This window comes from Astyanax mexicanus, chromosome 15, assembly GCF_023375975.1.
Source record: "Astyanax mexicanus isolate ESR-SI-001 chromosome 15, AstMex3_surface, whole genome shotgun sequence".
NCBI classification, from domain to species: Eukaryota; Metazoa; Chordata; class Actinopteri; order Characiformes; family Acestrorhamphidae; genus Astyanax; species Astyanax mexicanus.
Genome location: NC_064422.1, coordinates 29,617,961 through 29,641,778, shown reverse-complemented (window position 1 = coordinate 29,641,778; position 23,818 = coordinate 29,617,961). Strand labels below are relative to the sequence as shown.

Genomic DNA, 23,818 nt, shown 5'->3' with positions numbered 1-23,818 from the left:
TTTGTATTTCAGATATTTGTATTCTGAAATGAATCAAACACACTGGAATATACTCTTGATTTACACTCTTAAACAAAACATAGAAAAAACATGTTTTGTCACATAAAGGACCAAACATTTAAAAGGTTCCTCACACCCATACATTTCCTGCATATCATTGCAAGCATGTTTTTTTTTATGCAACCAAACATGGTTTGTCTATGGCGTGACGATACTCAAAAACACTTTTTGGTTTTTGTCTGTTTCTTTAAAATATCTTACATCCCTTCTGTGCTTTATGGGAAATCAGGCGCTGCCCTGACTAGTCCATTGTGCACCTTAACCAAATAAAATAAATGTGTTAGTACACAGCAGAGATTTGCAGAAGGAAAAAAAAAAAAAAAAAAAACACTATTTTGCCCTTTTTCTCTCTCCTTCCCTTTTCTATCTCTTACTCGATTTACCACCCCCCTGATCCTGAGGAAATGTACGCATTACGCTGCTGTCAATCAAGTCACAAAGGTGAAAGTTGGTAGTACCAATTGCACTTCATGGAAGTAGTTGTCCAGTACAGCTGTTTTAAACTAGGGCAGAGGAACTTTTACCCTAAGCAAAAAACTGGAGGCACTGTTTGGCAGACTGCACTCTGAGCCACTGGGCTATACCCTAAGAGACAACACGTGTCACGTCTCCTCACAGGGCTGTGTGCCAGCGGTCACTCAATTCTGAAAAAACCCAAAGTGTGAAAAATAGATACTCCCTACACCATGTCCAAAAGGAGTGAGGGAGCAAGAGACAGTGAAGCACACGTAGCCCAGTAGGAGAAAGGTCTGGGGAGGATTTCGAAGAAGAGCTAAAGATCAAGAAGACTTGTGCTGAATTTAAGAGCTGCAGAATTGACACATACATACAGGCTGTTTACTTCACGTTTGCAGCACCAAGACTGTATAATAGAAGCAGCACTGCCATCTAGTGGCTATAGGTAGTATTGTCTTCTGTTGAATTGACGTCAAAATTAAATGCTTAGGCACTTAGACACTGTTTATTGCACTTATTTCATCTTTTCTGAGATAATGACAAGTGCACAAGGACATCTTTAAACTGTACAAAACTGGTATCATTTAAAATTGCATTATTACCTATATATACAGTGGCAAGAAAATATGAACCTTTTGCTATTCTTTTATGGAGTTTTCTCCATAAATTCATCATAAAATGTGATCTGATCTTCATCTATTTCAAGGTTATTGACTAATACACTATTTTACACTTTTGTTTCTGACAGAACTGCTTTAGCACAGTCTTTGGACGCAGCAAGTGTTTGTCCCTCTTCAAGTCAATCCATAGCAACATAAATTAGGGCTCTGACTTGGCCACTCCAAAAGGCAGATTTTGTTTCTATTAAGCCATTCTGTTGTGAATTACTCCAGTGTTTTTGGTCACTGTTATCCTATAGAATATGTTGATCCACTCATCTTTTTTTGCCACTGTATATGTAATACAATTTTGATTCTCATACAAAATTTTCCACATCATTTCTGATCTGGGAAAAGAAATTTAATATATAAATATATTTCTTACTTATAGTTCTGCACCCATGCTGTCTACAATAGAATTTATATTATAATAGATTCATGTCATTTAAAACAATCTCATTAATGGAAACATACGCTTTGTCAATGTTTAAAAATGCATTATGATTATTAGTAATAGTAGTACTAAGGTTGTAAACAAAATAAATCAATCCAATAAATCAATAAATTTCCAATAAATCAACAGCACAGTATTGGTAGATGTAGCAAATTGAAAACTTTAAACAATACTTATGCAATATGGTGCCTCTAACGCTCATTAACACTAGAATCATACCTGATCTTTAGCCTTCTAGTTTTGTCCCTTAGAGTAGCCCTGGTGAAATGCAGTGGGGGCATGGACTACATGGGGTTGGTGGGGAGAGGGGCAGGAAAGGGTAATGGTCTGTAGGGGGTCAGGGATGTTTCTGAATGGGAAACATGCTGGAGACTACCACTCCAGCTCTCTCAGCAACAGGAGTATCTGTGTCTCAGGAGCAGGCTGGGGTCCGGCTTGTGCTGTACCATGCTGAGCTGATCGGGATTAGTCAGATTAGAGGACACACAGGCCACGAGGGAGGAAAAGAAGAAAGAAGAAAGGAGAGAATGCAGGAAGAATTTAGAGTGGAAATGTACTGGCCCAGAGGACAGATGAACAGTGCAGAGGTGTCAGGCTTCACACCAGTCATGTCTTCCAATACACTACACAAAGCACTGGACAGAAGACACACAGAATACAATGCGTTATGAGGAAAGACAAGCCAGGACAAAGAACCAGGTGTGCAGCGATAGACCACGAACAGATAGATGCTAATGCAGTACAACAGCACATCATTCCATTAAACAGCCAGTATCCTTCTTTTTTTAGAGAGAGAGAAAGAGGAAGTGTTGGGGCTGCAGTTTACCTGTCTACGAAGGGTGCGTGAGAAGGTGTGTCGACGAGGAGGTGGGATGCGAGGGATACTCTCGGAATCAGACAGGCTGTGGGGGCTGATGGGTCGGAACAGCTCTGTGGGCACCGTGAGGTGCTGGGAAGGATCTTCTGTGTGAAAGTTAACAGATCCACTGGAACCTGTGGGGGAGGATATGCAGAAAAAGATGTAGCACAACCAACATATTCAGAAACTGTGGTGCACAGTATTTTTAGTGTGGCAATTCTTCTTCTTACTTATATTACTGTGTAAAATGTTTTCTATTTAGATGCAATATAAATAATATAATATACTCTACTAAAGCAAAAGTAGACTAATAAATCACTGTGTTAATTAGTTATTTATCTCAATGTTACTAAGCTAAATGAGCATGAGTAAACTGATAAATCACTGTGCTGGTCAATTATCTCAGAGTAACTGGGCTCTAATAAAGCATGAGTAGACTGAAATCACTGGGGTGATTTTCAGTTATTTATCTCAGTGTTATTGAACTCTACCAAAGCATTGTTATATTGATAAATCACTGTTCTGATCAGTTATTTATCTCAGTGCTACTGCACAGATTCTTAGGCCCATGCATTGTACCTGACTGAGCCTGCTGAACTGAGGTTGTGAGGGTTGTGGAGGTGTTGACAGTATCCTGCAAGGGCAGGAACATGTAGCTATCATTGGGTAAGGAGTGAGTTCGCCCAACTGTCGTCTTCTTTACACACAGCAGGTGCTCCTCCAGAGGTTCATGTGGCTGCACAGGTCCCAGAGGATCTGCGATCTGAGAAGCAGAGACAACACTGGTAAGCAGAGCTTCGACAGGGGTTTGGGCTGGGGAAGAGAGAACCAGGGCACCTCCCTTACAAAACACACATACAATACCTACAGGACGGGTTAGCACACAATGAAAGGCAGACATCATTGCACACTGGCCAACAAGGAGAAGACTGAGCTTTGTAAGGTATCGTTTTATTTTTATTTTATTTGATACGTAGCTTTTAAATTGCCAATAGCGTCTTGCGTAGACATTTATTACCATCAGTCTCCTCCCTTTTAAAGCCACAATCATATAGCCTCTACTACCGTAGCTAGCAGACAAAAGAAGCAAACTTCACACCACACCCCCATGGCCCCTGAAAGAGTATAGGGACATGGTGCTGTGGTGCAACATCACACCACTACAGAATTGACAGTAAAGACAGAGAAGACACTGATAAAATCATGAGGCTTGAACATGTAGACAAACATTTATATACTGTAGATATGCTAAAGTACAAAGACAAAAGATCAAGACAGGACCATCAAAAATACATAGACAAAAAATACATGTAGAAAAGGAGATATACAGATATCTGAAGACATGAGAAAACAGGGACACAGCTGCAAAACCCAGACAGAAGAAGAGCAGGGAGCAGCACTACTCTACTGGACATGGACCAAGCTAGTGAGACATGACGAGAGAGAAGAGAGAGAGAGAAAGCTGTGCAGATTCTTAGAAATCCCCCAGAGCTTCTAGACACAACTGCCTTCCAGATTAGCATTGTTCCCGCTGGTGTTCTGAGTGAAACAAATGAATTAAATGTGATATATACCAATGAAAACATCTGCTTCCCGCAGACACAATATAATCAGCTCCCTCGCAGTGCAAAGGAGGGTGACAATAAATGCAATTAGTCATAATTTGTAAGTAACAGTTTCAACTGATTTAGATTTTATATCCAGAGGGAACATTTATTTCTATTAGCCACCCCAGGATAAAACACAGTGAGTAGTTGGGTATCACTGTGATGTGTCAAGTAGGGACGAGCAATATGGTGAAAATGTAAGATCACCATATTTAAACACTACTTTTTACAGTAGATTAAACACAATATTGACGAATGAAGCTGTTTAGTAATATATATATATATATTGATTTATAATAAAGCATGAGTAGACTAAAATCACTCAGAGAGTCATTCTTATGTTTAGTGTGTCATATTGCCCACCCCCACTCCACTAAGACCCGAGTAGACTGATAAATCACTGAGCTGATTAGTTATTTACATCTGTATTTATCTACTAAAGCATTTTTCTCTTTTTCTGCTGTTTTTAGTTTGGAATAGCAATTTGATAAAGCTTAAAATACATCTCTCTGTATTCTGATGCATTTTGTCATTTGAGGCAAACTAGCCCACAAGCTCTGTCAAGGAAGCCTAAGAGGCTGCAGAAGGAGAACGGACGTTGTTCTACTGTTAAGTACATTGCACTCCAGACTGGTTAGTAAGGGGGGGTTAAAATCATCTGGGACGGAGTCGTCCGTCAGAGCTAAGGACCAGGATTTCTCCGATGCCAGAGATAGAGCCTCCATCTCCGCTAGGGGGATCTAAACAGGAAGAGAGGCCAGGGTGAGAACAGAGACCATCCGGCCGCATGCAGTTAGAGACACACATCCTCAAACAAACATACAGTACACTTGCACAGGAATAAGGAGCCTTTTTAGTGGGTTAAAATTATATATTCAGCACAGGCAGAGTCTTTATTTAGCTTGGGGAAAGACGCTTCAAGTTTCCTCTCTTCATCCCATTTTCCTCCCTTAGTGACTGTGGTAAATGCAGTGCCAAGTCATCTGTTCTGAGGGCTTCAGAGTTATTGAGGGGAAAAATAACTGGAAATCCACTGAGGAGGGGAGATACTGTAGGAAATGTATTTAAGCCAGGGATGCTGTCGCTTGCATTTTCACCTATTCCAGTTCAGGTTCTCAGAAGTTAATGTAGGAAATGCTGTGTCAGGCAGATAGACAGTGCCCTGCTTATGCCTGGCAAAGGTTGTGTGCTGGAATCAATGTTAGCTAAGTTTTTCCTTTAAAAAAAAGTAAGAAAAGATGTCATCTAAAGACATTAAAGCATCTCCAATTACATTTAAAAGCTTTTAGGAGCACACATTTTGCAATGCTAATGGGATTTTGCTGCAATATTCTCCTCAGGAAGAGCAAAAGAGATTTCTTTGCATAATTCAAAAGCAATCCATCGTTCGATCCTCACATTATCACATTCAAGCCTGGCCAGTAAAGCTTTTCTGAGCAATTTCAGAAAAAAATAGTGCTTTTTATGTTTATGAACTCTGGATTAAGGCAAGGGAATCCAAATATATTATGCAGTAAAGATTTTTTTCCCCTCTCTTTTATGAAATAAGGAAATTAGTAAAGCAGATGGATTTTACTGGATCAGAACCAAAACCCTCCTCTCATGAAGCAACCTGATTGTCGTGTACCTTTGGCCATAAAAGAGACCCAACAGATGTTATATTATAGAGGCAATTTCATAATCAGTGAAATTAAGTTCTAAAATAAGCTAGAGAGCTATTTAAGGAATGTATAACAAGCAAAGTGTTCCACAGAGAAAGACAGAGAGAGTCCAGTGACATACAGAGTAATACTTCAGCATTTTTACTTTTAGCCTAATCTCTGTCTGACACATCTGCTGCATATGGTCAATTACCGCAAGCAATAATTTCACAGGCATGTTCAAGTGATTGCCCACGGGTTTCAATTATAATTCTGTTGAGTCTCAAGCCGCCTTCCATTTCAGTCTATTCATTTCTAGGTACTGGGTACAATGAAAAATGCTGAAATTAATTGACCTTATGCTACAGATGCAGCGGATGGAGATTAGGTTTGAAAAATGCTGAAATATTTCATTAAAGGCAGAGGTGGCACAGGGGAGGAATTGACCTGTTTATCAGTGCTGTGTTTGCTGGGGAGAGGGGGCAGAGCGTAGTAGTGGCAGATGGAGTCGGACAGGTTGTCCATAAGGCTGAGCTCTCCTTCCAGCGAGCCCTGGATCACCAGGGATACCGAGTCAAACATGGGCCTCCGCTACAGACCCAGCAGATGCAGTCAGAACAAAGCAGAGACAGAGAGGGAGCAGACAGAGACATGGGAAGGAGGTTTAAAAGAGATAAGAGTTTACAAAAGAGAGAAGTTCATATTTAACAATTCAAGAAGCCAAAAGAAAGTGGACACAAAGTACAGGTAACGAAAACTGTGTGCATGTGTAAGTGGGCACAGTGTTTAAAAACCTAAGCAGCACTGCACAGGGTCTGACCACTAGTACCAGCACTGCAGTCCTAAGAATTGCCCAACACCCAAAGAATAGCTGCTCTGTGGGGGACATGTGGGGGTCTTGACATTTAAATAACAGTTTGAAAAGAAGATAAAGCCTGCAGAAAAACAGATGGACTGTGGTCTGTATGTATAAAACTATAAAGTGTTCCTATTTATGCTCAGGAGCTGAAAAATGGATAATAAGTGTAGAAACAAAGAGGTGGTCATAATTTGACTTAATAATTTGCACAAATAATGTGCAACCTTTTTTTGTACAATTATAGACATCATAAAACTCACGAGGAAAATTTTAGAATTCAGAAGATAGAATGCTCAGTAAAAGTACTTCAATACACATAACTGAGTAAATATAACAAGTAATTGCCCACCTGTTTAAGCAATTAAGTATGTTATACTAAAATTAACCAGATGTAAAATCGTCATTAGACTCATTTCCTATATTGAGTGCATTCATTAAATCAATTCATACCAACTGATTGCCCCCTGTGTTCAACACACAGCTACAACACCTGTTCTTTCAATTTCCTGCTTTTTCTGCATTACCACAGGTCACCACAAGAGGGCACACAACATCTACTAAACACTTCAAAATCTACAGAAACTTCAAGCACGCAGAGCAGACTGGAGCAGGGACGTTTGTTTTACAGGAGATGTAGGAGGGGTAACTCCCCTCTTCTAAAAAATAGTATTCTACAAATAGCCAGGCACAATAAAAGAAGAAGAAGAAAAAAACAAGCTGATGTATCAGTGCTTTCCCATGGCACCAGGCTGACCTATGACCACTCAGCTATTAGCGGCAGAAGAAAACAGCAGGACTGTCTCTAAATGACATCGAGAGGCCAAGAACTGCAGCTTATTCACAACTGTATTAGGACAATTAAAGGCAGGGGAATAGACAATTTATAACATCATGAAATATTTCTAAGGGTTTTAGAATTTTGTTTATAATGAACAAGGCAACATTTAGCACTTATCAGTGAGCAGGCAGCATTCTTTAAAATACTGATAATTTTGATAAGTGTGCATTTTTGTTAAGTTTACACTATTTCCCAAAGCATTTTTTATTAAATTAATTTAATTTATACTCTTAATAATAAATCAGTCTTGATCCCAGTCCACACAATCCAAATAAGGAAATTATAGTCTCCCAGCTAGCAATATCTGATGAATCAACATTAAATTCCTCCATATGAGGATTATTTTACATTGATATTGCAACCAAATACTTGCTGGGCCATTATTTGTATAATGTTGTAGGATGTGTTTTACCAAGAAGTAACATATGCAGGTAAAGTTAATTTACATGTCATCACTGTCTCTTAAAACTTTGTGTGTCCAAAGAGATAGGAGATAACCTCAGTGGAAGTAGATACATTCTTTTTTTTTTTTTTTTTGAGGAAAACAACTATAAACATTTTTCTACATTTTCTCAATATATTAATGGAAGCTATTTCATTAAGACATTTTTTTGATAATTGAAACAAAAACATTGAAATCGCCAGTTTGTGGCGAAACACAAAATCAAATGATATTTATACTTTAAAACATGGAATCGTACAAGCATGCCATTGAGCAGAATGCATACATGTTGGCAGGTCTGTGCAAAGAACAACTGCCAGAAATTTGACTGCACTTTTTATCTAAAAGCACACAAAAATTGTAAGTTGAATTAAAATAATATTTGAGAAATATATTTTTGGTCCCCTTTATACTAGTAGAGAAGAATGGGTGTCTGGTCAGCTCATGTCTCAACAGTAAGTGGTTTTCACATGGAGAGAGAGCTGCTGTCTCACTGCTTGGACAACAGTACGACGTCCACCAGACAGACGATGGGGGTCAATGGTCAGCCTTGCTCATTCTGTATAGATGTCTCATCTCACATGGAGCTCTGTATGAGTCTCAGCTCAGAAATCACACGGGCGTGCAGAACCTGGCCAAGGCATTAGCAGACTGGACTTTCTACTCGCTGTGTCATGTGACTCTCAGGTTTGTTCTGACTGGCTAATGAAGCAAAGCCCTTTGCAAACTTGCACAGCTGCCAACCCATACTGAGTAAGCAAACCTTCCTCAGTACTTGCCAAGGCACATTAATGTCTGAAGTGTGCCTCCTATGGTGTGATGTAAATCCAGACACAAACACACCCACGCACCAACAAATGATTTAGATTTTTACTCACCTCTAATGGTGGCCCCAGACACTCCAGAGGTGGGTCAGTCTTTATGTGTGCTGCTGAGTCTCTGCGTATGTCTGCTGGTGGGCTGTCAGTGGGGTAACCTCTGTCCTGAGAGCCTCTAGAGATCCAGGGAGACCCTCTAGACCCCACTATGTCCCCAATGACTGGAGGAGAGATATGCCCCCCACTCATCAGCCCCCCATCTCCACCTACTGCCTCAAGCTCCAGCTCCGCCTCCATATCCGCCTCCTCTTTGGCCTCTTTGTTGCTCTCCTCTAGGTGTTTCATGAGGACAGCGATCACCACGTTGACCAGCACGAACTGAGCCGTGAGCACAAAGGACACGAAGTAGATGGGAGACACCACTGTGTTGTAACAAGTTCCAGTCTCTTGAGCGCAGTCTCGCAGGGTGTCCTGGAGGACACACACACAGCACAAACTTATTCAAAAATGATGATAACCTTAATGGCTCCTCCTGAGGCACATAGGGAGCATGTGAAAATGCTCGGCTTTAGCGCTCACCTCGTAAATCATATGCAAAAAGCGTGAACGTACCTTCATGATGCCGTTCCAGTTGTCCCCGGTGGACACGCGAAACAGCAGGAGAAAGGCCATGCCAAAGTTTTTGAACGTGGCGTAGCGGCCGAGGCCTTCACAAGGGTGCAGTTCATCACATACTGTAATGCACACAGCAAGGGTCACAAAAGAGTCTGTAGACTAACACGGGCATATAATACATAAGATATGTGCCTTTTTATAATAGTCAATTTAGGAATTTGCCTTCTACATGGGCTACACAGGTTGGCTAAGCCACGTAGAACTGACATGGGGAAAAAATCATGGCTGTACTTTACATGGGTAAAAATAAATTTCATACTCAAGTTCATGCGTAAAAATGGCATTAAAATGTTAATGATTACTAAGCATTTTCTGAGTTCACTTATAAGTTGAGTAGTAGAGTTCAGCCTCAACTGAAACTGCAGCAAAAATTTATTAAATATTTTGTTGGATGTTTAGTCTGTGTCTTTCCCACGCAATATATTTACTGTTTATTCTGATATATACAGCTCAGACACATTATTTATATATATATATACATTTTTCCAGAGCTGTACATTAGACTGTCTACATGACATTCCTAGATTGGTAAATCAACACCACAGTCCTCCATGCTCCTAACTTTCTTAGAAAAGTTTGACTGTGAAGTAGGATAAATATTAGATACAAAATTGAATAAGCAGGTCTACAAACTTCAACAAATTTCAACAATTAAGTGTACAATTGCATGTCATTCACACAGCGTGTCAGAAACACATGCAAGTTTATTTAACTGAGGATCAGCAACCTGGAGCGGCCGGGGGCAAGTGTGACGATCAGAACACAGTTAGATTTGCTTTGTGCTGATTGGTTTTAATAGTTAAAAAGATACCATATACAATTTGGGACACCAATCCAGAATCTTTTAATTGCCATTGTTTTGCAGTCAAGAAAGAAACTGTATGGTGTTGTATTCTGTGATTCCAGAACAGTTTCTTTACAACATAATCCACTTTAGAGCAATGCTTTGTTAAAGAGCAGGCTAATTAGCTTAATTAGGAAAATCAATTAATTAGTCTCAGAAGGAGTCTAGTTAGTAATTTAGAACTCCTGAAGTGTGGTAAAGATGTGATTCCCAGTGTATGTGTGTTAGAGTGTGTAGAGAGAAAGTTTCTATTTTTTTATTATTTTTATAGTGCATTATGCTTACTCAGGTCACCAAACAGCTCTACTCCCAGTGCTGCGAAGATAAAGAAGAGAAGCATGAAGAGAAGACCCAGATTCCCCACCTGTAGAGAGAGAGAGAGAGAGCGAGAACAGACTGAGATAGAGAGCCAGACTTTTTGCTTTTTTCTGAAGCCTGAAAGAAGATGAGAAGAGGAACAGATCCAGAAATACCACCTGCTGAGAGCCAAGGAAGGAGAGAGCTATGGAGTGAGAGTGCATTAGCCCCATTCCCAGTCACCAGCACTATAGCCTCAAAAGCATCTACAAGTGGCTAAATATGGCAAACAGCAGCAAAACATACACGGCAGTAACCATGCACAACTGCATGGACAACATCAGGTAAGCTTTTAAGGAAAATTAACGGGGGAATAAAATGGGGCAACTGGAAAATGCTTTGTTCTAGTCCAAGAGTTATAACAAATATATATTTGCATTGTCTAAAAGCTGGGCCTTTCCCAAACAAATGCTACTTTATCCAGTGAGAGCATAAAATAAGAACAGAATCCCATCCCAGAATTTTTGGAAAGGTCAGGAATCACTACATGCATGCCTATGCAGCCCCTTCTAAAACACAGGGGAGTTGCTAAACCTAATGTTAAACACACAAGCTAAATACATGCAGATAAAAACACAATACAGGAAGGGGCTCAGTATTCACTGTACTATTGTACATCTGTGCACATTCATTCAAAGCTTACAAGTATGGATGAAATAAAGAAGTGCCCCTAAAAACTGTGGAAGTGCATGACAACTGGCATATGCACACTATGTAAAGCAGTTATAGCATTTAACTTCCATCATCATCACAATCCCCCCCTCCATTACAATATTTGTTAGACCAGGGATTCCAAAACGTTTGCGACTAACTGCTAACTAACCCACCACAAAACGATCACGGCACTGCAGAATATTTTATTTAAAATATTTGCTATTTAAAAACAAAAAGCACAGACACTTGAGCCTAGTGCTGCCCTCTATTGTATTGCTTAACATCCATGCCAAACTGGGAATACCCTAAAAAAAAAAACGTGTCTGCACAAACATTTAGAGAACACACCTTAGAAGGAGCAATGAGTTCACAACCCCAGGCCCCTGGAACCTGCTGCACCACTGTGACACCCCTTTTTAATGATCTTGTCTAACCTTGCAAGTTCCATGCAAGTTGCGAATGCATTTATTTTCATGTGCATTTAAATCCCTAATATATACCAAAACTTAAATATTGTAAGACTAAATCTTCACCTTATACAGAATGTTTTTTTTTTCAATGAGAAATTAGTGAGAAATAAAAAAACTTAAGATATATTTCAAAGGGTCAAATCCGTAGGACAACAACAGACTCATAGGATCAGATCTGATCATCTCTGTGGCTCAACTGCAGCTCCGTTTTAGGACATGAAGTAATCAGGCCAGGGAGAGAATGTGTGCGTCATTATTTATGCACATTTGTGAGTCAGAAGTGTTACATGATTTATAGGATTTAAAAGGGAGCGTCCTGCGGCGCAGTGTGTACCCAAATCTAAAGTCCCCCTGCCTGCAGGAGCTGCAAAGCCTGATAGCATCACAGAAAACATGTTGACTTCTATCTCCTGCTGCTGTTGATGCTCTCCGTTGGATAGTCTTTAGCAACACTATTCTCCTTGTAGCACCCTGGCTATGGGAATAAGGCTGATGCAGAAGGGAGGAGTATGATGGGTCCCAGACTAGAGAAAAGCTGGGGATCTGATTTTACAATATTTGTTCTTACCCAACAGGCCTGACGATTAACATTGTGGAACAGACACTAGGGGATATGATCTATACCACCTTAAACTGAGCTACTGCTTTTAATACAACATTACAAAAAAGATCAACAGTTCATGTGTGATGACAGCTGAAGAAGGGAGATCTATCAGCAACAATATTTGATAAACAATATAACCTACCTGAGGCAGAGCCTGGATGACTGTGTCCAGCAGAGCCCGCATTCCCACTGCCATCTTCAGGAGCTTCAGCACTGCCAAAATAAAGAGGAATTAGAAAAGCACATTCTCTGCATAATTAATTTTTTTTTTTTTTGTTTTACAAAATGTACACAATTTAACATATTGACCCAACGTTAGAGCTAGCACAGTATATAGTGGCATTATTTACCACCAATTAGATTTATGTAAACCAATAAATGCCTAGATGTACACATCGTCGCTGTCCAAAGAAAAGCAAGTATCTCCAAAACAGCAACTATGCAGAAGTGAGAGAAAATAGAGGTCATTGTAAAAAGAGTTTATTTCAGGTAATTATAAAGCATTTCTATTGGTCCATTCATCAAGACATTTTGCCACAGTGTAAGGGACAGTTCATCTGTTTAAAGTATACAGTAAAATAAAAATCGACCAAAATAGAGATACTTGTTTTTTTTATTGGACAGCAATGATATAAACATAGTATTTGGCTGATGATCACACAGTGACTAACATTTGAATCATATTATATCTTGTCCAAGGACTCTTACTGATAGAATAGGGTTTGTTTGTTTGACCTGGTAAACACACCATGCTATATCAGAGTTTCCAAAGTAAACTGGTATATAAATACAAGTAAAGGTCATGCCAAATGACTTGGTATCCACTACAATACAACACCTTGCATATCACACATCTCCGGAATAGTTAAGTAATAATAGGGAATAATAAAATAAAAACTAAAGAAACTAGAACAATTATGAATGCAGGATCTAGAAGTCTGGGCTGGAAGGTCTGCACTTTGATGGAGCTTCACAGGCTGCTTTATGGTCATGAGACACTAAGGTAAGAGGTGGAGATAATCAGCAGGCAGATTAAAGAGACAAGATGGCATCAGGATGCCATCAGAGAGCTATAAAGAGACACATTAGACACAGTGCTACTTTATGAGTGAGAAGTGGAAACTAATTCCCTTGTAATTTTTAAGGAGTGCAGATTAGCGTGTTTGTGGTTTTATTGGGGTCATGATATCAACACACTGCATTAATGATGCAGATGACAAGGCCATTCAACCACGAACCAACCTGTACACTCTCTGCTGCTGGAGGAGCTGAGAATGACTGCAACTTTAATTAAGGGAGTGTCTTTATGAATGAGACAGGAGAGCCAGAGTGCACGTGTACACACACACACACACACACACACACAATCTCTCTCTAACGCAGGTGTGTTTGCTTGGCCGTCTCTGTTGAGGGAGTAATCTATAAAGACTCCCACAGCAGCTCATTCATTAGAAGAGAGTAATCGCCCAAAACAGATGAGAGGCCCAGCTTCTCACACACTCTGGGTGTGTATGTGTGGGCATGTGCGCATGTGTGTGTATAAGAGTTAGGAAGAGGTTATGTGAGCTGAATTTCTCATTGCAGCCATCTGGTCTCTATCTGCATGATGTGGGACTGCTGAACAGTGTGTGGGGAAACAGCAGACACACGGACGCTGCTGGCATTTTCAGAACAGAGGATCAGAAAAAAGCAAGAAAATAAAGCATGTGTATTCACCACGGGCAATGCGGAGCACCCTCATGATGCGGATGATGGTGGGGTTGATGGGGAGCGAGGCATTGACTTCTATCTCCTCCAGAGTTATTCCCATGATGGACAGCAGGACAATGGCTAGATCCAACTGGTTCCACCTGCAAACACACACATATACACAGGTTATATAAGAGTTGGGTAAAGTGCTGAAGAAATGTTGATACCTGCAACTTGCTCCCATGTCTGTTATTAACACTCTTGGTGTTGGGGAGAGGGGGGTGGACCATCAAAGAACAGCCCAGACAGTTCAGTTAGATTCATTCCACTAGTGAAAAACGGGTCCTGAGGGACATATATTTGTACTGCTTTTGTATTTTCACAGTTAGATTGTATTGATCAGAAGGGTTTCCACCCAGCACCTTACATGTTAATTTTAAATCCCCTTTATTATACTATCATTTTACCATCTAAATGAATAATTGATACTGCCTATCTACTATTTCTACATTTTGCATTAATTACATTATATTTTCTGAGTTATGTTTACACGTTTTCTAATGTTATATACATGATATAACACTCTGTATCTACCCAACACCATGCACACACAAACTGCTTGATAGAGATGGACCAATCTGTGTTTTTTTGGGCTGATTACCACCCACCAATCGTCTTTCAGCCTCATCACTAAGCAAATCAAGCAATCAATCTGTCTTATAAAAAGACAACGATGCTCCCTAAATAGTAGTACTGTAATTGACTTTCAGTATTTGAATAGTACATTTTAAAATAAACTACTTGCAATAGTTTAGTACAGAATATGTTAAAAACTTACACGACAAAACTTTTTTTGATAGAGCACTTGTACTTTCACTCAAGCCTGAGTCTCCAGTATTTTATACATCTCTGACTGTGACCAAGCAACAATAATAATCCTCACAGACCTGCTGCAGCTAAATTAGAGATATATCAGCTGATCTTCAACCATTCAATCAATGGTTCCATCTCTACTGCTGGCAGTTTTTGAAAATGCTAGCCTTTACACTGTGTGAACATTTCATGATGAAAGGAAACTAATTCTGAAAAACAAACCTCCTTACTAAACAACTCTGATATAACAGATGTTAATGATCTCCCTGTCTCTATGAAGTAACTGTTTCTGAGATGCAGATGAAGTGATGACAGTGGTGATATATGCTTCAGCACAGCAGTTTAAACGAGACTGTAAGAGAGACGTTCAGTTTCCAATCTGACTTCCAGTTTTCACAAGTTGAAACATTATTTAACATCATTCACACACAACGTAATGTCAAAACCCTCATCTGAACTCAATCTTACCCCACTTTTTCAGGCCTCTAGCAGTAATCACTGCCTCCAAGTGAGACTTAAAACTACTCGCCAAAATCTAAATCACTTCCTCCGAGGTCAAGCACTGCAGAACTGTCATGGCTGAAGTGCTGCCTGGAGCTGGCTCTGAGGCCAGCCAATTCTCAGAGGCCTGCAGCCATGCGAGGTGTTTCATTAGATATGAGGGAGGACTGAAGCTAAAATCATCACACAAATCATTTCTACATTTTCATACCAGCTTCTTAACCATCAAGTATCTGATCAAAGCAATCTTGCTTTTATCAAGAATACACACCTGGAGCTCCCAGCAAATAACTGCTACAGATTACTGATCAGCGGACAGACTTTATAGAATCTGTATAACAACTTTCATTTATAAATGGTGAATCATACTAAGCAAATAAAGTGTAACTTGGGTAAAAGAGTAAGTAAAATTATACTTTTGTTAAATACAAATACAAAAGGTATATATCCTACACTGTAAGCAGGGAAATTTATGTTTTATGTATGCCAGTTTATTACCTTAAATAAAATAATCTTTTTTGTACAAACTGAAAGTTTGCATTAATGCATTAAGTTTCTGAATCAGTTTCTTTGGTTTTGCTATTTGTAGGTATATGTTTGCGTAAAATGAACATTGTTGTTTTATTCTATAAACTATGAACAACATTTCTCCCAAATTCCAAATAAAATAGTATGATGGCTTGTGATAATTCGTTTTCCTCTTGATTATATTCCAGAGGTTTTCAATTTGGTAAAATCAAAAACTTGTAATTTTATAAGTGATCTCTTATAATGAATGAGTAACTATTCTACTTCCATTCTATTCTATTTTTAATGTTTGCTTAATAAGCATAAGTGATTCAACAATGCTGAAGTATTAAAGTTGTTTTGCAATCGGTGTTGCCGTGCAGAGAGTTTTCTTCTTTACATCTTCCAACCTTTTTCTATCATTTATAATTAAACATGCTGATTTTAGTACTTTGCATTTAAAATGAGACAATTGTGACATAACCTTTTTTTCTGATTAGCTTCCTTGTATTGTACAGAGATGTAAAGCAGTCCAAACTGAAACCATTACTGCTACAGAAGTGTGCTGTGTGTGTATGTAAGTTATGCATTCTGTGACATCACAAAAGCAAAAGAATTGAATGGCCTGGAGATCAAATGGGGCATTTTGAAATTTTAACACAGCTTACACAAGAACATGCTATAAGATATAGGCTTTTTTTCCCCCTTACTTTTCATTATTCATATCCTGATATATAACACAGCTGTATTTTAGATTTATGTCAGGTGGAATGTTGTAAAATACAGGTAAATCAATAAACACATTAAAACTTGATTTTGTTTTCATGACAGGCTCAATATAAATCCTGGCCGCAAGAGAGTTTCTCCTTTTTTGATTCATTTTGTAATATGAGGAACAATACAGAAGAGTTCATATGCTGCATACTCCTGTCTCTACAGTAAACGATCACAATTCCAGTAAGAGGGAGGATGTGCGTCATTATACCTACGCATGTTGTGTGCTGGATGCATTACACTGTCAAACATGCATGCCTTTGCTCCATTTGACTTGCAATAGGAGTTCTATTGGTCTGTAACCCAAAGGCACTATCAAATTATTATGGGTCGTCATGAAGCTGCATTTGGATACTTGAAGCAGAACGGTTTCTTCTGACAACCACAAACGATATGAACTGTTTCTCAGTTTCCACCACACATGCCAAATCGTTCATCCCTTACTGTGCTTGCCGCAGTCTGAGGCTAACCAAGGATCTCTATGCTGTGATATCATGGTGTGGGATATGGTTTTAAAGCAGCTAACAAGCTATTGATATACACGAGACATCAATTATGCTGCTGTCAGCACATCTGGATTCATTCTTCCTAGACTCCCAGACGCATAATCGTGATTTATTCATAGACGTTCTGAACTTCAGGAAAACAGTCACTGCATGTCTCTTACCTGTCTTTGAAGAAACGGCGAAAGCCAAAAGCCACCAGTTTGAAAACCGACTCCAGGACAAAGATGACGGTGAAAATGTAGTTGCAGATTTTCAGGGCTTCATCAAGCACCTAAAACAAGAGAGATTGCAGAACAGGAGCTTAGAAAGAGCTCGATCCTTCCTGACAAAACCAATCACCTTAATGCTCTATATGTGGGGGTGTTATAGCTACATTGTTTGGGTTGCACTTTTGGACTTTTCAAATTGACCCAAACAGTATTTGAAAAAGGTGTGAATGGTGGTCCAAAAAAAAATTTGATCCAAACAAAATAAATAGTTTGGTAATAATCAATTGAATCAACTGAGAGTTTGGACTTTCAGGCGAATTAAAGGAAACTGATGCAGGCTATCATCCCTCATTAAACAAACAAAAAAAAAAAAGCACTGTGCTGAAATCTGAATCCCTTTTACTCGCATCAAGCAGCAGTGTGCAAGTAGCATTACTTCTTATTTTAAAACATTTTGAAGTTGTATATAGATGCTTAAATTATTTTCAGTATCAACAATATGCACTTTTTTTTTATACATACTGTTTATCCATTCATGAAGACATTTTGGAACAATGTAAACAACAACTGCCATATTCAAAAAATAAACAAAATACATAAAAAGACATGTTTTTTTTATTCCTGTCTGGGAGACAGCCCTTTAATGTTTAATGTAAAATTACACAAATTCATCCACAGTAGGATGGTTGAAAGAGTCAACTCACAAAAAGCATTGCTTTTTTTTATGTTTACATATAAAAAGATTTTTAACCATACTAACTTTTTAATGACAAATAATTATCACTATTTCTTACTGCAATGTAAATTTTTATTGGAATGTGAATGTAATTTAGAGAGCAATTTATGATAATTATCGAATTCAACTGTTGAGATGTCCTGTATGGCTCATGAGTTAAGAAAAAGTCAATTCCATACTAATTATAAGTCTTTTAGCCTTGCTATATGATAACGGAAAAGAAGATAAAGAATCATAGTTGATTAAACCCACAGAGGAGGCTGGAAAAGAGCTAGCATTTCCAGTGGCTCTACTATGGGAACACACTGTTCCATTCCATCCAACAATGGACTAAAATCACTGACCTGGCGCAGTGAATAAGCATTTATTTAAGTGGCCAATGGTTAAACACCTTCTGCACCTCTTTCCCTCACAGACATCTATTTATAACCACAGGTAATGCTGGTGTGTACTCCATTAACAACAGGGGCAATGCCCAGTGACCCCACACAGAGATAAAGAATTAGCACAGGAAGTAAACACCAACTTTTCTATTAAGACACTTCCAAAGTGCATCACAATAAGCAGTGAAGGTCTGAATGGTGAATAAATAAAATCTATATTTTATAATTAATAAACTATTAAATATTTTATACACACAACCCCTAAATCAGCTGAGTTCTCTATTAATGTTTTAACATATTAACAATTACTGTGCTCTTGCTTGTGCATGTAATATTGCCTGGCATCCACAGCCTACTGATATCAAACTGCATTATTGCGATTTTTCTAATTAATAAATTACCTTAATCATACATAATTCCATACTGAACAGATGTTATTATGTATTACAGCATTACACTGCATAAGAATAGGAACACTGAATACTTTATGAATACTGGGTACGGCCTTCTTTTGTCCCACTTTATTATAGCATGGGATCCACAACAAGATAATAAAGTAGTTTCACTTTTTTTTCAATTCATACCATTTCAAAACATTAACAAGGTATACAGTACTGCCGGCGACAGAGATTTGCATAAACTGCGCGAGTCCTGTGTTTATGTGGCTACAATACCGTCAAAGTCTGGGTTATGATAAAAAAAAGATTAAATACAGATGTAAACCATCAGTCTGACCATAATAAAATGCTTAGCACAACTAATCAAAATATTAACTTAGCTAATTAGCATGATATTTAAGATTTTGTTTACCACAGAATACAGTCCAATCTGTCTGACTGACTCCACTTATAGTTAAAAATTTAGATTAGAATGATAGAGCGACTGAATGGACAGAATATAGAAATCAGCTTTTTATCTGTGGTGGTGTTGAGTTATGAAGCTCACTTGCTACGCTAACCTATAGTACAGTTACACAGAGTCCAGGAAAGCTGTTTATAACTGAATTCTACTGACGATAAAAAACTAACAGTAAGTTACAGCACAGGCCAAAAAAGTTAGCTAATTCTAGTTAACAAGATAACCACTAACACCACAGCACAGACCAATAACTTTAACAAACAGGCAAACTGCTAAAATCACAGACGGGTAACGTTAGCTAGCTAACCGCACAGTCCGATAACATTAGTTAGCTAACATGCTAACCGCTAACAGCAAAGTCCGAAAACATTCGTTAGCGAACAGGCTAACCGCTAACAGCACAGTCCGATAACATTAGTTAGCTAACATGCTAACCGCACAGACCGATAATATTAGTTAGCTAATAGGCTAACCGCTAACCGCATAGACCGATATCATTAGTTAGCTAACATGCTAACCGCACAGAGCGATACTATTAGACAGCGAACAGACCAACCGCTAACAGCACAGACAGTGTTCTTTCTAAATGAGGCTCAAATCATACACGTTTAGAAGATAAAGCTCCAACCTGCGCGCACAGTGGAGTGAATGATCTCCGAACAGTTATGAAGCTCAGTCAGGACCTCCGCATCCAGCAGATTCATTTGCCTAAACGTGCTTCTTAGAAGGGCTGTTTTTTTCCCTACCCGTTTTTAGAGAGCCACGTCAAATTCAGTGAGCTCCCCCTTCCTGTAGCTGTATTAAATGGGCGTAAAATTTGCCTAGACTCTCTGCCCGAGCCCGAACCGACCTAGGATTTCCCACCACTAGGCCTGTCACTATAACATTTTCAGGACGATATATTGTCCCAGAAATTAATGCGATAAACGATAATATTGTCATTTTAAAGGCACTATAGAAAAGACTTTTTCCTGCTTCTACTATTACACCATTTTACAGTTAAACTATGTTATATTAACAAGAGCAGACATTGGGCTCCCAATATAAAAATATTTTAATATCCTAAATAACTGAAAAAAATAAATTACAACCACCCTGGGTTTTGAAAAACTGCACTAAATATTAAACAGACCCTTATCCAAAATATAAAGTAACAACAAATAGATTAAAGTAACATTTACATTATTTTTTTTTAACTCTCAACACATTGGCACTTGCAGTTTCCTTTTTCTGATCATATATGTATATGCTGTAAAACACACATTAGCTTAGTCCATATGATCGAAGACACACAGATAGCTCAACAGAGCAGTTTGCCTGTTTGTTGAGTAGTAAAATCTACCAGAAACAATCCTAATACATTGTAGCTATCTCTAGCTATCTTTATGGACTTATATATTTTGCTGAATAAAATTGCAGACAAAAAAAAACAATAACTAAACAACTACGCAATATTTATAGCTTATAACCTTTAATAAGAATTAAACTTTATATTATAGTAAAAATCTCATAATTTTGCATGTGTACCTGAAGCCCTGAATCGTACTACTGAATCTTGGTATATCGCCCAGCCGTAGTCACGTGACAGTCCTCGCAGATTCAGAAGCCCTTTATTGCTAGAAAATCTCCCATTTTACCACATCTCAAATGCGTTTCAATAACTGTAACAGATTTTTTGGTTGATTCAGGATTTCCGACCATTTACAGGAAGATGAGGCAAGCCTTTTTCACTCATTACACACTAAAATACCATTGTTTATAAGCAGAAATAAAATTGAAATAGAATTCAGCACAACGCCAGGAAAGGCATCTCGCTAAACTGATAACTGTGCAGTGTTCGGTGTATGGTGTAAAGAGATGCACTAACAGACACAAAATCTGGCCAGAACACTGAGAGAAGTAAAGCCTGATGTGGTCTTCTGCTGCTGTAGCCCATCTGCTCTGTCACACATCTGACCCTTTTCCATCTGCAGAACTGCCTTACTGGATGCATTTTTTCATAGTGACATTCTAAGTAAACTCTGGAGACTGTTGTGCTAATCATTTCCCAGGAGATCAGCTGTTACAGAAATACTAAATCCAGCTCGTCTCGCACCAACAATCACACCGCATCCAAAATCACAGAGAGCACATTTTTATTTTCCATTCTGATGGTTGATGAGAATGTTGCTGATACTGCTCACCCATATCTGCAGGATTTATACATTGTACTGCTGCCACATAATTGGCTAATTAGATAATTGCATGCATACAAAACATACAGGTTGTCCTAATAAAGTGCTTAATGAGTGTGTATTAAGTGTTACTTTAATATTTGTTTAAGTTATGCAGTAGGGAATACACTGTAATTTAAGCCTATTTTTTATTTAATATAATCATCAGGGCTAGACATGGACCAATCAGAATAGACATTGAAATGCCAAAGGGTAGCACTGTGCAAACTGATCATGAAGTGTCATTACATTAGACTACTCAATCCACAGGGTTGCGTTTGTACCCGGAATATGTTACATTACATTACATTTCATTTGGCAGACGCTTTTGTCCAAAGCGACTTACAATAATGAAGTACAAAAGTAATAGGAATTTAGATAACCCATTTTTAGATAGGGCTTAAAGGAGGTCGAAGGGAAATAAAGGAATAGAGAAGTGAGGATGGGAAGAGGGAAATGAGGTTAGAAGTAGTTAGTGTGTTAGAGGTGTTAGGAGAGTAAGTGCTCTTTGAAGAGCTCTGTCTTCAGGAGTCTCTTAAAGATAGCGAGAGATTCTCCTGATCTGGTAGTGGAAGGTAGTTTATTCCACCATTGGGGAACTCTGTATGAGAACAGTCTGGATTGCTTTGTGTGAGTGTTTGGCAAAGCAAAGCGACGTTCATTGGAGGAGCGCAGCGGCCGGGAGGTAGCGTAAGCCTTCAGGAGTGAGTGCAGGTAGAAAGGAGCCTGTTCTGTCATCACCTTGTAGGCGATTGTAAGAGTTTTGAATTTGATGCGAGCATCAACTGGTAGCCAGTGGAGCTCAATGAGCAGTGGGGTGACATGTGCCCGTTTTGGTTGGTTGAAGACCAGACGTGCTGCTACATTCTGGATCATTTGGAGTGGTTTTACTACGCAGGTCGGGAGGCCAGTTAGCAGGGCATTGCAGTAGTCGAGGCGTGAGATGACGACTGCTTGTACCAGGAGTTGGGTGGCCTGTTGCGCCAGAAACTGTCTAATTTTCCTGATGTTATAAAGCGCGAAGCGGCAGGATCGAGCAACCGAGGCCACATGGTGCGTGAAGGAGAGCTGGTCATCAACCATAACACCCAGGTTCCTAGCAACCTTTGTCGGTGAGAGAGAGAGAGAGAGTCGATGCTTATAGAGAGGTTGTGTTGAAAAGATGGTTTTGCTGGTATGACCAGAAGACAATATGTGATAGAAGACATTACCGTTCACAGTGGACAGCACAGTAGGATGGCCGATGCCATTTGGCTAGAATTGTCCAGGTGAACAGAAGTGCTGCTCAGGCAGAAACCCCATCAACATTCAATGCAAAAGGCGCCCCAGACATATTCTGTGTAATGACTTTTGGCATGTGAGTGTAAACTGCAACCTAACTAGATTTCACTTAATTTCGTTAGAAAGAAAAATATCTTGGTACCTGAATGTTTTACTAAAATAAAAGAGCTGTAAAAGAGCTAAAAACATTTTCAGTCCTAAAATATGAAGAATGCCTTTAACACGCTTTATTTAGAACATGAAAATATGGTTTGTGAAAGACCAGAGTTTTTCATTAAAGTGTCAATCTAAAGGCCTAGCTCTTATATTCATTGTTCTCTATTGATTAGATCATATTTTCTTTAATACCTTCTTTATTCACTATCTTTGCTGCTGTTGTGTTATAAATCACTCGTTTATATTGTACCTATTAACCCAAGGTAAAATCACGGTAACTCACAGGCTGTTGTGTCTCACTGCTTAATTGAATCCACATTCAGTATTATGTGAGGGCTAAAGGAAACACTCCTCAAGTTCAGTGCATGTGTTTCTCTTTTGTTTAATCAGACAAGCCTCTCGCAACAACTCAACATAATGATGCAAAAGGGCGGCAATTCAGCATCTTAGAGCATTCCAATAAAGGTGCAACAAAATATAATGGCTTCTAAGGCCAATTATACAATCACTGATGTGTAATAACTAAAGCTCCAACAAAGCAGAGCTACAAAGAGGCAAGATTAAAGCAGTAATTACTTGGAAGGGCCATAAAAACGACACAGCGGCCTTCAAAATGTGCTGTACTGTGGGTGACCATTAGCAATTATGAAAAGAGAGGGCACACATCCAAAACCATAAAATATTATCAGTGTTTCAGTCAGCATAGCCTGTGCTGGACAATAAAAACAAGTGCACTGAATTTACTTCACATCATTTCTGCATTAATAAACTACTATATCACCACAGCTTGTTTTTTAGTGTACTCTCTTTTAGCAGTAACTTTGTTGAAGCGATAC

The 23,818-nt window shown here is 38.9% G+C and overlaps 1 protein-coding gene and 1 long non-coding RNA gene across 9 annotated transcripts in view; one reads left to right on the top strand and one right to left on the bottom strand.

Moving 5' to 3' along the window:
* The window catches only part of cacna1g (calcium channel, voltage-dependent, T type, alpha 1G subunit), a 192,430-nt gene that overhangs the window by 2,215 nt on the left and 166,397 nt on the right, over nt 1-23,818 (bottom strand). For 4 of the 8 annotated variants that reach the window (XM_049464279.1, XM_049464278.1, XM_049464280.1 and 1 more), the window contains 10 exons: nt 17,308-17,417; nt 14,013-14,146; nt 12,439-12,509; nt 10,497-10,575; nt 9,305-9,426; nt 8,753-9,163; nt 6,183-6,326; nt 4,713-4,835; nt 3,068-3,251; nt 2,456-2,622 (listed from right to left, as the gene is read on the bottom strand). In XM_049464279.1, coding sequence (XP_049320236.1) covers nt 2,456-2,622; nt 3,068-3,251; nt 4,713-4,835; nt 6,183-6,326; nt 8,753-9,163; nt 9,305-9,426; nt 10,497-10,575; nt 12,439-12,509; nt 14,013-14,146; nt 17,308-17,417 — 1,545 coding nt within the window. The other 4 variants (XM_049464284.1, XM_049464285.1, XM_049464282.1 and 1 more) reach the window with 4 other exon arrangements.
* On the top strand, nt 3,190-12,790 carry LOC125781156 (uncharacterized). The gene is made up of 3 exons (XR_007424284.1): nt 3,190-3,273; nt 10,501-10,852; nt 12,268-12,790. It is a non-coding gene; the product is annotated as an uncharacterized LOC125781156 (long non-coding RNA).